Source organism: Arachis hypogaea, chromosome 12 (genome assembly GCF_003086295.3).
Source record: "Arachis hypogaea cultivar Tifrunner chromosome 12, arahy.Tifrunner.gnm2.J5K5, whole genome shotgun sequence".
Taxonomy (NCBI): Eukaryota; Viridiplantae; Streptophyta; class Magnoliopsida; order Fabales; family Fabaceae; genus Arachis; species Arachis hypogaea.
Genome location: NC_092047.1, coordinates 116,420,404 through 116,433,911, shown reverse-complemented (window position 1 = coordinate 116,433,911; position 13,508 = coordinate 116,420,404). Strand labels below are relative to the sequence as shown.

At 36.7% G+C, this 13,508-nt stretch overlaps 2 protein-coding genes across 22 annotated transcripts; both read right to left on the bottom strand.

Moving 5' to 3' along the window:
- Positions 1-2,644: 2,644 nt before the first annotated feature.
- On the bottom strand, positions 2,645-10,616 carry LOC112728598 (protein WHAT'S THIS FACTOR 1 homolog, chloroplastic). 21 transcript variants are annotated; one of them, XM_072209938.1, is made up of 5 exons: positions 10,080-10,616; positions 8,507-9,566; positions 7,787-7,941; positions 6,928-7,098; positions 2,645-4,390 (listed from the first exon to the last, which is right to left on the bottom strand). In XM_072209938.1, exon 5 carries the CDS (start codon positions 4,267-4,269, stop codon positions 2,995-2,997), a length of 1,275 nt encoding a protein of 424 aa, XP_072066039.1. In that variant the 5' UTR covers positions 4,270-4,390; positions 6,928-7,098; positions 7,787-7,941; positions 8,507-9,566; positions 10,080-10,616; the 3' UTR covers positions 2,645-2,994. The 21 variants fall into 21 exon arrangements, 19 of the variants coding, with proteins under 19 accessions (XP_072066039.1, XP_072066043.1, XP_029146760.1 ...); XM_072209942.1 differs by having other exon boundaries at positions 8,507-9,078; positions 10,080-10,574; XM_029290927.2 differs by having other exon boundaries at positions 6,928-7,132; positions 8,507-9,121; positions 10,080-10,567.
- A 457-nt stretch (positions 10,617-11,073) lies between these two features.
- On the bottom strand, positions 11,074-13,264 carry LOC112728597 (pentatricopeptide repeat-containing protein At2g20710, mitochondrial). The gene is made up of 2 exons (XM_025778798.3): positions 12,783-13,264; positions 11,074-12,607 (listed from the first exon to the last, which is right to left on the bottom strand). The coding sequence occupies exons 1-2, from the start codon at positions 13,077-13,079 to the stop codon at positions 11,336-11,338; spliced, it is 1,569 nt and encodes a 522-aa protein (XP_025634583.1). The 5' UTR covers positions 13,080-13,264; the 3' UTR covers positions 11,074-11,335.
- Positions 13,265-13,508: the final 244 nt, after the last annotated feature.

Here is a 13,508-nt window from a genome sequence, read left to right as displayed (position 1 = left end):
CTATAATGAAAAAATTATCTAAATGAATTAAAATAATTTTTTAATTTTCAAAACAAATAAATAATATTACTATACTATATTTATTTTTAATCCTCCTTTTTATACCATATTTAAATGTTACTATAAAAAAATATTAATGAGTATAATAAAATAATTATTCAATAATATTTTTTATAGTACTTACTAATATATTTATTGTACTTATTAATAATTTTTATAGTATAATAAAAATATGGTATAACATAGAATAATAAAATATTGTATACGCTGAAAGTATAACAAAAATAGTAACGAGCTCGATAAAAAAATATTAATAAGTAATTATTTTATTATACTCTTTAATATTTGTTATAGTATAACATCTCCAACGGCAGAAAAAATTGGAGTCCAGTTATTGTTATGTCAGGGAAAAAAAATTTATGCGTTGGAGTGAGAAGAAAGTGAATTCCCACACGAATTCTAACAAGGGAAAGTCCTTCTGAATGGGGATTTCTGTGATCCAATCAACACTTGCTATTTGGTAAGTTATTTAAAAAATAAATAATTATATATAATGTTAATTAGTTAAATAGGTATATTAAATAATTAAATTTTTATTTAATTAATAATTTATATTAATTATTTAAATAATAATTAAGTAATTAAATTATAATTAATTAGATTAAATAATTAAATTTTATTTAATTAATAATTTATATTAATTATTTATATCATAATTAATATTAAATATTATTTATATTATTATATTAAATTATAATTAATTAAATTTACTTACATCAAAAAATAAATTTAATTTTTATATTTTACAAAATAATTTTTTTGTTGAATTGGTTAATTTAAATAATAATTAATTTAGTAATAATTATAATAATTAATTATATTAAATAATTATATTTTAATTTAATTAATGATTTATATTAATTATTAAAATAATAATTAAATCGTAAACTATAAAGCTTAGTTATGTTTTTTTTTTTTGTATTAAGTAATTTTACAAATTAATATAATCCTAAATTATATATTGTGTATTATTATTATATATGAATTTATTTAATATTAATATCTTTTCATAGTGATGGTAATGGAGGTGATATATGTCTAGTCATGAAGAATATTCATAGAGTTGTTCATTAGTAAACATGTTCTATCATTTGGCAAAATTATTATAATGCGTGATAAAGGGGAAAAGAAAAATTTTGCAGTTAACTATGCATGTGTATAAAATGCAAACTAAAACAATCAAAATTTATGATTCAGAAGGAAAATAAAAGCTTCATCAATGCAGACATTATCCTATGCAATTAGTGAAACTAAATACAAAGGAAAACTTCTGAAGTATTGTAGTTGTTATATTAATAGAGCAGGACAGGGCAGAACTGAATTGAAGCTAGAACATCACCCTAAAGGCCTAAACCATACAACATCACAGCATACAGAAATGTAAGTTCACATAGCACTGCGTGAAGTAGCAGTAGCACTTACAGTACCGAGAAAATGAAAAAAACAGTAACTAAAGAAGATGACATCAATAAAAATCAAAGATAGCCACCAAAAAAGGAAGCAAACTTATATAATCACTTAGCCAGAAAAACTAACAGAAAAACAGAGCCCTCAGATCTCATATAGCTAGCTAGAAATCAGCTAAAGCTTATGCCACTAGCTTTATTCACAGACTTCTTGCACCATGAGGAAGAAATAAATAAATAAATAAATAAATAATTATGAAAGATCGCAGTTCTCAAAGTTATCGAGAGAGAGAGAGAGAGAGAGAGAGAGAGAGAGAGAGAGAGAGAGAGAGAGAGAGAGAGAGAGAGAGAGAGAGATTGGTGCAGCTCTAGCTATGAACAAAACCTGTTAGCCAGGAGATTGTCTGTCCATCATTGGGCAGAATTAAAAAAAAAATAAACAAATAAATAAAAGAAGAGGGAAAGGGGGGAGGGAGGGACTAATTTGGAACAATTTCTCAAAATTCAATTCTTTAAAATTTGAAGTTGCAGATCAAAGCATGTGGCAAATAAAATTGTATCCAAATGCTCTTAAAATTTTGCAAAGTTTTCTTAAATAAAAAAGGGTACTTTCTTCCTCTAAATAAAGCCAATCTAAACCCTCACTATTAATTATGCAGTCAATTAATAAAAGTAACTTAGAGCTCAGTGCGGCGCATCATCATTCATAAATTAAGTCACTAATTTTCCCTTAGAAACATGACCCCAAAACTACTATATAAACAATCAAATCTAACCAACTAGCTCAAATAGCAGGCAACAGAAGGTAAAAGTATAAAACATAGGAGTGCCCTCAGATCTCATAGCTTAGAACTAATCATAGACCGTTCCATAGCCAGTGGTGTTCATCAAAAGCCTTCCAAAGGATCAGAATCATAATCATCATCATTGCCAAATATATGTATGTGTATGTATATATGCATGCATGTGAGGAGAGAGAGAGAGAGAGAGAGAGAGAGAGAGAGAGAGAGAGAGAGAGAGAAATGGTGGAAGGCAAGTGATGAACTTAACACCACAGCAAAACTGCTCAATACATTTTGAATTGTGCATCATTGGGCAATCACCATTGACCATTATCCAAAGAAAATAACAAAGAACATGGGAAGATAAGGTTTTCTATTTTAACTCAACAGCAACTATGAAGAGAAATGATGCAGGAATCTTATATTAGAGTTATGTAGGTTTTAACTGGACTATGCGCTCAGTCTCTCTTCTAATATATAGAAAGTACAGCTTACACATGCTGTTGAATCATCAGCAATAAGGCAAAAGTAAACACAACCCAGCCACACCAAAATTTAATTCAGAAAACTGAAAAAGTCAAAACGCCAATTTAAGGGACATTTCAATCCAAAAAAAAAAAAAAGGTTCAATCCATATGTGCGTCCATGTGTATGTATGCATATGTAGCAGGGAGGGAAGTGTTGATATCAAATTTATATAAACCAAATGCACAAACTAGATTATCACACACACACTGCTCAGAATTTCATGAAGTATCATCATCAAACAGAACTTTATAAAACCGTTTCCTTTCCTCGGGGTCAAACAAACCTCCCGGCTTATTGTTTCCATCCTTATCATCATCTGAGTCAGCATTTTCGCTTCTTCTCCTCCTACACCTTACTTCATCTACTCTAGCCAAAGGAACACCTTTCTTCCTCCTCTTCTCCATATTTATGAGACGCCGCCTCTGATTGTACTCATGAAGCCCTTCCTGCATCAGTTCCCCAAATTTCTCCTTCACAACAACCAAAGGATCCTTTTCAACAAGTTCAGACCCAACATACGCCTCCCTAAGAAGAACTGTGTAAATCTGATATTTGTTGGAAACATAGAAAATCCCAGGGTGCTTGAGCAACAACACATTCAACCTATCAGGCAAAGCAAACTCTCTCCTAAAATGACCCAACTTCACTATTGAGGCTTTCTTCCAAAGAGTCAAAGACAACACCTCATGTACCAATCCCACATTCCTCTTCTCCATCTCTTTCGATCCCTCCACCAATTCCCTATGGTCCATGTAAGGCGAAAAGTAAGGAACCAAATCGAATTCACGGAATCTCTCCCATGATTTCACCCAACTGAAAGGCAAAGAACACGAGAATGTTGGCCTTGTATTGCCGCTCCTCCTGGCTGCAACCTCCACTGTGGATACAGCAAATTCAGGGTCCCAGTGAATCAATTCAATCTCCATAGAGCTCCTCCTCCCACCCTCATTAACAACACGGAACAAATTTGGGTACTTTGCAACAATCCTAATCACGTAATCATCGGGAAATCCTAAATTCCTTTTCAGCTCATTGATTTTCAGAACATTAATCCTCTTGTTGACGCTCATCATAAGTAATTTTGCTAACCTGCAAACGAAAGCATTTTCTTGAGACTCCCTAACAGATTCCTCCTCTTCGACAAGGCTCATCATGCGCTTGGAGAGGTGACAGCGGTGTTCATCGCCGGTGAAAGTAACATCGAAGCAGGAAGGGTACTTGTGGAGCCAGTTGAGGGCTTTGCCTTTGAGGTCAAGGGTTTTCAACTTCTTCTGAAGGGATGCAATGGGGATCTCTTGGTTTGGATAGCGGAGGATGATGTTCTTGATCTGGTTGTTGACAATCCAGCGGCGGTTGCGGGAGAGCACGGATTCGAGGTCTGGATCTTTCTTCATGGACCACAGGGAGAAGGTTCGGTGGAGAAGAGAAAGACATTGTAGTTGTTGTAAAGACGAAATCAATGGACCACGACGATGAATAAGTCTTGTGAGCATGTGATTTGGTCTATTGAGACAAGAATGAATGTGACAAATGGTTCGAAGTTGCGATATGGTTCATCGTGGTCCAGAATCAATTCCAATTAGGCAATTAACAATCACATTGTAGCAACGAAGCCTATTAACAATCAACAATTAATTAGAGACAATTAACAATCAATTCTAACAATGGTAATTTCAGGGCCCTCCTAATTAAAATTGAAAATAAGGTGCATCCCTATTATTTATATTAGTAGAATCATAATATCATAACCACAAAATAACATTTTCTTTCCAATTCAAAATTAGCAAACCAACCCAAAATCAGCAATCGACAGGATAACTAAATTAGTAATTAGCAAACTTCTCATTCAACAAATTGACAAATTCAAGTCTCATCGTAAATTCATAACCAAGCAATTAGTCCATTACATTTCATCAAGGTTGCAAGAACTAAATCGGTCATACCGGTTTAATTAAATATAAAGTAAAATTATTAAAAATTTAATATATAATTTAAAATATTTAAAAAACAATATCAATCAACAACAAAATTACTTCAAAAAATTTAATAAAACCACCATCAACTATCATCCATCAAAATTTAAGAGAGCAGTGAAACACCATCAACAAAATTATTCAAATCAACCATCAACAACTATTCCAGTTTCATGAAAAATTATAAAAACCAAAAACTTAACAACAGAAGCAGACACAACATTATTCTCCCTAAGTTCAGAATAAACAAATCAGTACCACCATAGCACCATCAATAACTCAGAATTAAAAAAACCAGCAATCAACAACTCAGAAATCAGAATCAATAAAATTAACAAAATTTAACAATGCAGTGAAGCACCATAGCTACTCAATAATTACTCAATAGTTACTCAATCAATTGCATGCTTTCTGAATAAGATTTCTGTGATTCAAGGACACATACAAAATACAATAAACTGATATAAATTGCTTTCTCAATCAATTGCAGACAATTTGGAGTGCAAGAAAGCAAGTTAGAGCGAAAACTTTCATGGCGAGGGTAGGGGATATAGAAAGGATAGAGATGATATAACTAGCGACAAATAAAGTGAGAGAGACCAAGAGTTACAAGGCCATGCACCCTCCGGGCACCAGAATAAAACTCTGTAATAATTGTCCACAAAAGTGCGAGAGTTTAGGATTTGTTAAATTGAGGCAGCGGTTACCGGCAGTGAGGGAGAAAGGGAGGTGACGGCACGGCGAATACTCCACCACCGAGCAGAGAGAGACGTCGCAGTGAGAAAGAGACAGAGAGAGCTCGAAGAGGGACAGGGCGACGGAAATAGATCCGTGCGACGCCGAGGAGAAGAAGGTCGAGGAGAAGCAACAGACCTTCCACAGGCAAAGACAGACACGAGCTCGACAACAAGGACAGGGCGGCCAACGACGAGGACGAGCCAACCTTTTGCTGATTTGCTCTGATAGGGTTAGGGTTGGTGAGTGGAGCTTTGGGCGTTTCAGCGTCTGTGAGAGATTCAAGGGGGAGGGGGACGGGTGATTTGGCATCTGGGCTGACGGTTTTTTTTTTATATTTTTTTTTGGGTAGCGAACCGGGAGATTAAAAACCGGTCCGGTTCAGTCGATTTACCAGTTAACCGCTCGTTCGACCAATTAAGTAACCTTCGGTGGTCCTCCAACGAGAAGAGTATGGAGGAGAAAGTGCACGAATGTGACGCGGAGAAGCTAGCGGCACTGCAACAGTCCTTCTCCTTATGTTTACAATGCAAAAAACTGGCAGAATATAAGGCTCGATAGGGAGTAAGACCGCCGATGACGAGCACCCAAAGGACGGCAAAGCTCGAGCAGAGACACGAGGAGGGAGAGAGGCGAGGGGGCGCGAGGACGACACGAGCAGGAGATGCGCAATGTTAAAACCAAGGTTGCGATAACCGGACCGGTCAATAAACCGATGAGGTCACTGGTTCAATGGTTCGACCGAGGTTCAACCGGGATTCAACCGGTTTAATTAAATATTAAATAAAATTATTAAAAAAACTAAAAATAATTTTAAATATATAAATTCAATAATTTCTAACTTAATAAAATTTAAAATTTCACATAATAAATTATCCATAACTTAATATTAGAGGTTCACAAACAACTTCAAACATCAAGTTTATAACTAAACAACTTCATAGATCATTAAGGAAGAGAAATATAGTGATACTAAGAATTTGAAAAGTGCCACGTTCAACTCTTAAGTAGCAAGTTTAAAAACAGAGCAATTTCTAGAAATTTGGGCAGCAAGTAGCAGCAAAATATAAGCACATGAATCCAAAAATTGCAATTAACATGAGAAAAACATGGATTGCATGTACAGAGGCAGCATCAAACTTAATTTCACAAGTACAGTTCAGCAGGGCAGCAGGTAGAATCAGGTCACATGAAACAGAAACAGCACAGCAATGATCACACCAACATCATTCAGCAAACAAGCAGTATTAAGCCATGTTGGATAATCAAGAACGGAGCAATTATCAGGCCTAGAATCCTCTAACCACAACCTAGCTACTTAACAGCATATATATCTATCTATCCTAACAAACAGAATTAATCAACAATCTAACTAAAATTAACAACAGAATTAATAAAAGAAAGTAAAGAAACAGAGCAGGAAGCAGGAATGAGGCAGGGGACCTGGAATGTAGCAGAGACAGACTGGGAAATGGAAAGGGGAAGAAGAGCAGAAGTAGTGCCGCCCAGAGTTGGTGGTGGCTGGCTGAGCTCGCGGCAGTGCAGAGAGCGGCGCGAGCGGCGGAACGATGCAGGGCAGAGAGATTCAGCTTCTCTCTGTGGCAGTGACGAGAGCTGAGGGGGGTGCAGAAAATCATGAACAAATAACCTCAGCAAATCAAAAACCAAAATCAATTCATCATGAACAAATAACCTCAGAAAATAAAAAACCAAAATCATGAAGCAGCAAACAAATTCATCATGAACAAATAACCTCAGAAAATCAAAAACCAAAATCATGAAGCAGCAAACAAATTCATCATGAACAAATAACCTCAGCAAATAAAAAAACAAAATCAAGCACAGAAAATCAAAATCAGAAGGCAGCAAATAAATCAAAATCGCAAACAAATAAATCATAAAAAGTTAAAATGCCAACATCCAAATTTATCATCAATCATCAAAATCCGCCATAAACCACAACATTATTGATACCAATGCTGCATGCCATTAATTCTAGATTGAGTCATAAATTAAGGAATGGAATAATATATATCCTCCTGCTTTAAGTTTGCTTATTGATTCCATAATACAGTATATATCTGTTCACCAGTTTTGTAATTTATCATCCACAAAAGGGAAATTACAATCCAGTGAATCCACAAAGACCTCAAACTTGTCAAGTTTCAAAAATTTAACAAATATGGATATATGTGTGAACTGTTCCCCTAATTATCTACACAGACTTGCACATGAAGATGGAGATATCATTAACACTTTTTTTGGGGGAATAATTAATTTAAATATTAGAGTGCAACCGTACTAAACGTAATGAAAGGGGAGTGCTTAAACGCCATTCTCTTTGCTTCTTATTCAGTGGTCTTCCTTTCCCTCTGTTGCCTCTCACATCAGCTATACCCCACGTGCAACACTTAGTTTCCATGTCAAAGGTTTCAAGCCTGAAGACCCCATCACCTTCTGCAGATGAATTATCAGAATCATTAACAATGGAGTAATTCACATACATAGGCCGGTCCTTGAATCGATCCAGGTCGGTTGGAATCCGAACTATTCTTTCAACACTTGGAGAAGACACTTAAAGTAACAGAAAGTCAGATTTGTTAAGATAATAATCATAGAACCAACGAACAAGAAACTTTGATTAAGCCACTAGTGGAACTAATATGATAACATAGGGCTTCAAGTTGTGATTGTGATAGTCTCGCATTATATATATTCAACATAGAACAAACTGCTAGTAAGTTAGTTGAAATGGTACCTCCAATACAATCTAATCCAATTACAATATCACAGCAACCCACAGCAAAGTTCACACATTAACTAAAAACAATTATTCACAATTATTCAATTCAGTAACAACAGCAGGGTTCACGGATTAACTAACAACAATTATTCAACCCAGTAACAACAGCAAGGTTCACAGATTAATTAACAATAATTATTCAACAATTATTCAAACCATAACAAGTTCACAAATTAACTAACAACAATTATTCAACAATTATTATTAAAAAAAAAATACCTAGAAGCTAGAAGCCTAGAACAGAGCAGGGCAGATCTTGAGCAAGAGGGAGACAAGGGCACGACCGAAGGGCTGACCGGTGGAACAGAGATGGCGCCGGCGACGATGGAACAGAGCTGCGCGACGGAGGTAGGAGGCGAACCCGGTGACGGTGTTTTCAAAGCTGAAACAGTAGCTGCACGATGGTGGAACAGAGCTGTACGATAACGACAGTGGCTTCGAAGCTCGTTTCGACGACGGCGGCGTGAGCTGGACGGAGGTGAGGGAGTGAGATCGATGAGGGTGAGAGGAAGGAGGAGCTCGAGGGACATGGGAGGGATGGGTTCGCGTTTAGCCGTTGTGTGGAGCTAGGGTTGCTGGGTTGGGTAATTGGCTAGGGCATCAGCATCCAAAACGACAGCGTTTTTTGCAAAATTTAGAAAACCAGCCGGATCCCGATTCGGTTCAACCAACCGGTTTCCGGCCGGTTTGAAAGTCCAACATCAGTTTTTCAAATCTCCGATTTCAGCGTCTGTCCGAATCATTATTCCCTTTGGTATACGGTTCGACCAGTTCGAACCGGTTTTCAGAACCTAGTCAATACCTTGCAACAAATGCTATTCAAGTGTTTCTAAGCTTTAAAAAAAAACATTTGAAATCATAGTTATCAGAACCGAATCGGCAATCCACCCGGTCATATGACCGAGTCACTGGATCACTGGTTCAACCGGTGGGTCATTGATTCACCCGGTTGACCCGGTCATAATTTAAAAAATATAAAATTATATAAGTGAAATCAGAATTACATATTAAAACTTAAAATGCAAATCTTTACAAACATAATAATAATAATCAGATGTTAATTTTTAGACAACTAATGATGCAAAAAGAGATAATAAACTAGTTTCTAGTACAAAATACTTTCTCTATTTAAATAAACAAGAGCAAGCAAAAGTTAACATAATCGATAATCAAGTCCAAGTGATTTTAAGATCGACATCTATATCTTCATAGGACAATTTTAGAGCTTGATCAACATTTTCCTCATTTTGATTTGTATCTATATCTTCCATAAGAAACACTGCATTATGATGTTATGCAGAACATCAGAAACAGAGAAAGAAGAGTTTGAAGAGAGAGGTACAAGAAACTAGTGAACTGAATTAACTTCATCTTATTCTTTCATCAATGAATCAATTCTACACACCTCTTAGAGGGATGCAAGGGCTTTATTTATAATAGAGTTGGAAAAGAGAAAGATCAGAGATCAGAGTAACAAATCCTAACTAACTGTACCAAACTGATTTTGTTATTGACTAACTCTGTTATCTCTTATCCCTTAACATACAGTAACAAAAGATTTAGCATTTTTTAAGCAACACAACAAGAAGGTTCAGTAACAAATTCAACTCAAGTCAGTTGTCCAGAAACAAATTCTACTTCCAGCAACAACCACATTTATGATAGGTTCATGATAATCAGTAACAAATTTCAGCAACACATTCAACTTTCAGCAACAAATTATTTTGGCAACAAAATCAAAGTGCAGTGATACAGCAACAAAATTGAAACAGAAAGAACAGCGTGAACTCACCAAATTGGGTTGCACGAACCACGAAGGAATCTGACGGCGAAGGAGAAGCTGATGACGAGGGAGAAGCTGACGGCAAGGCTCGAAGCAAGAAGACGACAACGAAGACCAGCGCACTGGGATCCGTTGCCTCTATTACCGGCGACGAAGAGCGCGGGGAAGGGAGAGATCGAGACCAGGTGCGAGACAGACCGTGAGAAGCAAGAAGATGACCACCACCACCACCTGAGGGACCAGATGCGGTTCCGTCTGCTTCTGCCGCCAGCAAAGCGAGCGCAGGGGCACGGGACCGCGACGACGACCAATGTGAGTGGACGAGGTGAGAGATTGAGAGAGCGACGAGGTGAGGCCGTGAGAGACTGAGAGTGACGACTGTCGAGGTGAGGGGAGAGACGAGAGAGGGACTACTGAGTACTGAGTTCCGACTGCCGAGCTAGAGACGGAGAGAGCACAGAGACTGGCTGGGTTAGGGGGGTTCTACTCAGACTCTCAGATTTGGCATTTGGGCATAGGGTTTCATCAAAAGGAAAGGGGAAGAAGGGGTTATGAAACGACGCCGTTTCAGATAATAGGAAGAAAAGAAAAATGACCCGGACCGGGTTAAATTAACCGGACGGGTCACCGGGTTTCACGAAAACCCGTCAGTTCAAACCGGGTTCGACCAGGTCTGTTGCACAACCAGTTCAACGAGTGGCTCGACCTGGCTAGGTGATCGGGTGACCGGATTTTCGGTCGAACCGGCCAAGTCGAGCCGGATTTGATAACTATGTTTGAAATGATTTTTTAAATTTTTTAAAATATTTTAAAAAAGATAAAAATAATTTAATCTTTAAATATTTTATATAAAAACATTTTTTATTTATTAATTATATTTAAATAAAACAATATAATTTTTTTAATAATCTAATAACACTCAAACAAACTCTAATATACATTACCATTTTTTTTGTGCACACTATTAACATATTCTTTTCTTTTTTGGTGACTAAACTACCAATTTACCATGAATCAACCATCTTATATTTCAAACTCAAATTTCCTCAACCAAAAGTTATTACATAATACAGATTTCCCATCCATTTACTTTCTTTCTATCAAATTAAATTTGAACTGAAACATCTTAGAAAATCTAACATGGATACATAGATCATAAATGTAAACCAAATGTTGGTCCTTAAACTTCATTGTTCAAAAGATGTGTACACCAAATGTAAACCCTAATTCATGATTTGACTAATTGAGAGTCATCTCTTAACATTTTATTGATGGCTAAGGCAGAAGTCAGGGCTGTTCCTATCTTCCTCTGGCTCTGAAATTTCACCTGTTTGTTTATGTGAATCGCCTCCCAGCACATCAATTGCAGGCACATTTGACTCCAGATCCTTAATCCAACTCATCAGCTTGTTATGAACATCAAGGGAGATAAAATTCTTGTTACTGAGTAACCTTATCAAATCCTCTGCCTCCTCTATATCTCCATTAAATTTCAAGTACTGAAAAATGGCAGCTAAGGATTCCGGTAGTGGCCTCCACTTACACCCTTCACAGATAGAAACTGCCTCTTTCATACATCGAGCAGCCCTCGCAAAATTTCTTTGTGAAATATATCCAAACAAGAGCCATGACCAAGTCCATAGATTTGGCTTTCCTCCCTTCATGATTGTCCTATTAACAATGGCTTCAGCTTCCTCCATATTGCCCTTTCTGCTGTAAGCTGCTATCATCAAGTTCGGAATAAAGAAATTTTTTAAATACCGGTTTCTAGATTCCCACTCGTCAAAGATAATCTTAGCAAGTTCGATGTCATCCAACTTGAGAAATGAATTTATTACAGCTGAATAATAGTCACTTTTGAGTAACTTCCCATCCATCTTGTAAATATTCCACAACCTCATCACTTCTTCTTTCTTCCCTATTGTTGCATATTGAGTCATAAGGTAAGGAAAGGCCTCTTTCCAGATTGTAGAACTCGCGCGCTCCTCAGATTTCTTTAAAGCGTTAAAAGCTTTATCATGAATCCCAAGTTTGCCATAACAATTGGCTGCGACAGCATAAACACTCCACCAATCTGCATGTTGGGAATACGATGGATCATCTTCTAATTGTGCAAGATGTTTGTTGATTCCCTCAATATCAGATTTGGCCGCATATGTATTAATCAAGGTGGCAAATGTATATCTATCGAATTTAATACCCTCTTCTTTCATTTCAAGCAACAAATTTTCCACTTTGTCATAGTTTTGTCTTTGATAGTAGAGGTTAAGCAAAGGATTTCTTGCCATAGTAGACCTTGCGAAACCCAAATGTTTCATCTGCAGCATGATCCTTTCAGCTTTATCCACATCTCTAACTTGAGCATAGCAATTAAGAAGAGAGCTGTAACATTCTGCAGCTCTTAAGTCTGTCGGAATGCTATCAAAATAGGATTCAGCTTCTTCTATTCCCTTAACCTTTGCAATCAAGTCCAGTCTTATACTAAAATCTCCAGATCTAGGTTCAGAGTATCCTTTCTCGGACATCCAAAATGATACCTGAAAACACGGTTCATTTTAACAAAGATCCCAAAACTCAACCCAGAAAAACATATTATCTTTGACATTTGAATCGCATTGTGCAGCTCGATCATGATTCAACCTAAAGTTCGAATAAATAATCTTTTTATTAATTAATTAACGACTAATCAGTAATTATCCATGATGAAGATACCTCGAGGGCGTCTTTATATCTTTTGCGTGACCTAAGTTGCTTGATAACGAATAGCAGTTTATCGTAGCTAAGAGTTTGGCCATCCAGAACCCACTGCTCGAGAATCGTAACAACCGGGTGAGTTTGATCTCTCACATGGAAGATCCGACGGTACAAATGCTGCGGGAGAGGAACGACGGCGCTTTGGTTCTCCTTCGCCGTTGAGAGGTTGGAGGTGGAAGGGGCAGAGGTTGTGTAGGTCACGGAAGAACGAGGAAGAAGACGTAAAGCGGATTTCAGACGGCTGAGTACTATCATTTCTTGTTCGGAATTCAGAGAGAGAGACGAAGAAGGGTTGCAAGATGCAAGTTTTGTTCTTCAGCAATGGAGTTGCAGTGTGAGCGTTTGGAATAGTAGTGAAATATTGTTTGCGAATACTGCGGAGTGAGCTGTGAGCAACAGCATTTGGTCTCAGTGGCAAAGTTGTAATTCGATGTAACTTCACAAGAAAGAGGTGAATGATTTTGGAAAATAAATCTAAAAACATTCTTAGTATTCGTTAGATTCCCTATCTGAACATTATTACTTCCACAGTCCACACAATTAGTAGCTAAACAAAAATGATTAATATTCTTGGCGACATTTCGTACATAGCATTTAAATAGGGTAAAATTTCAAATCTTTAATTTGGTACCGCAACACGTAAATAGATTGCTTTATGTAAACCAACATACAAAAACAGAGAAT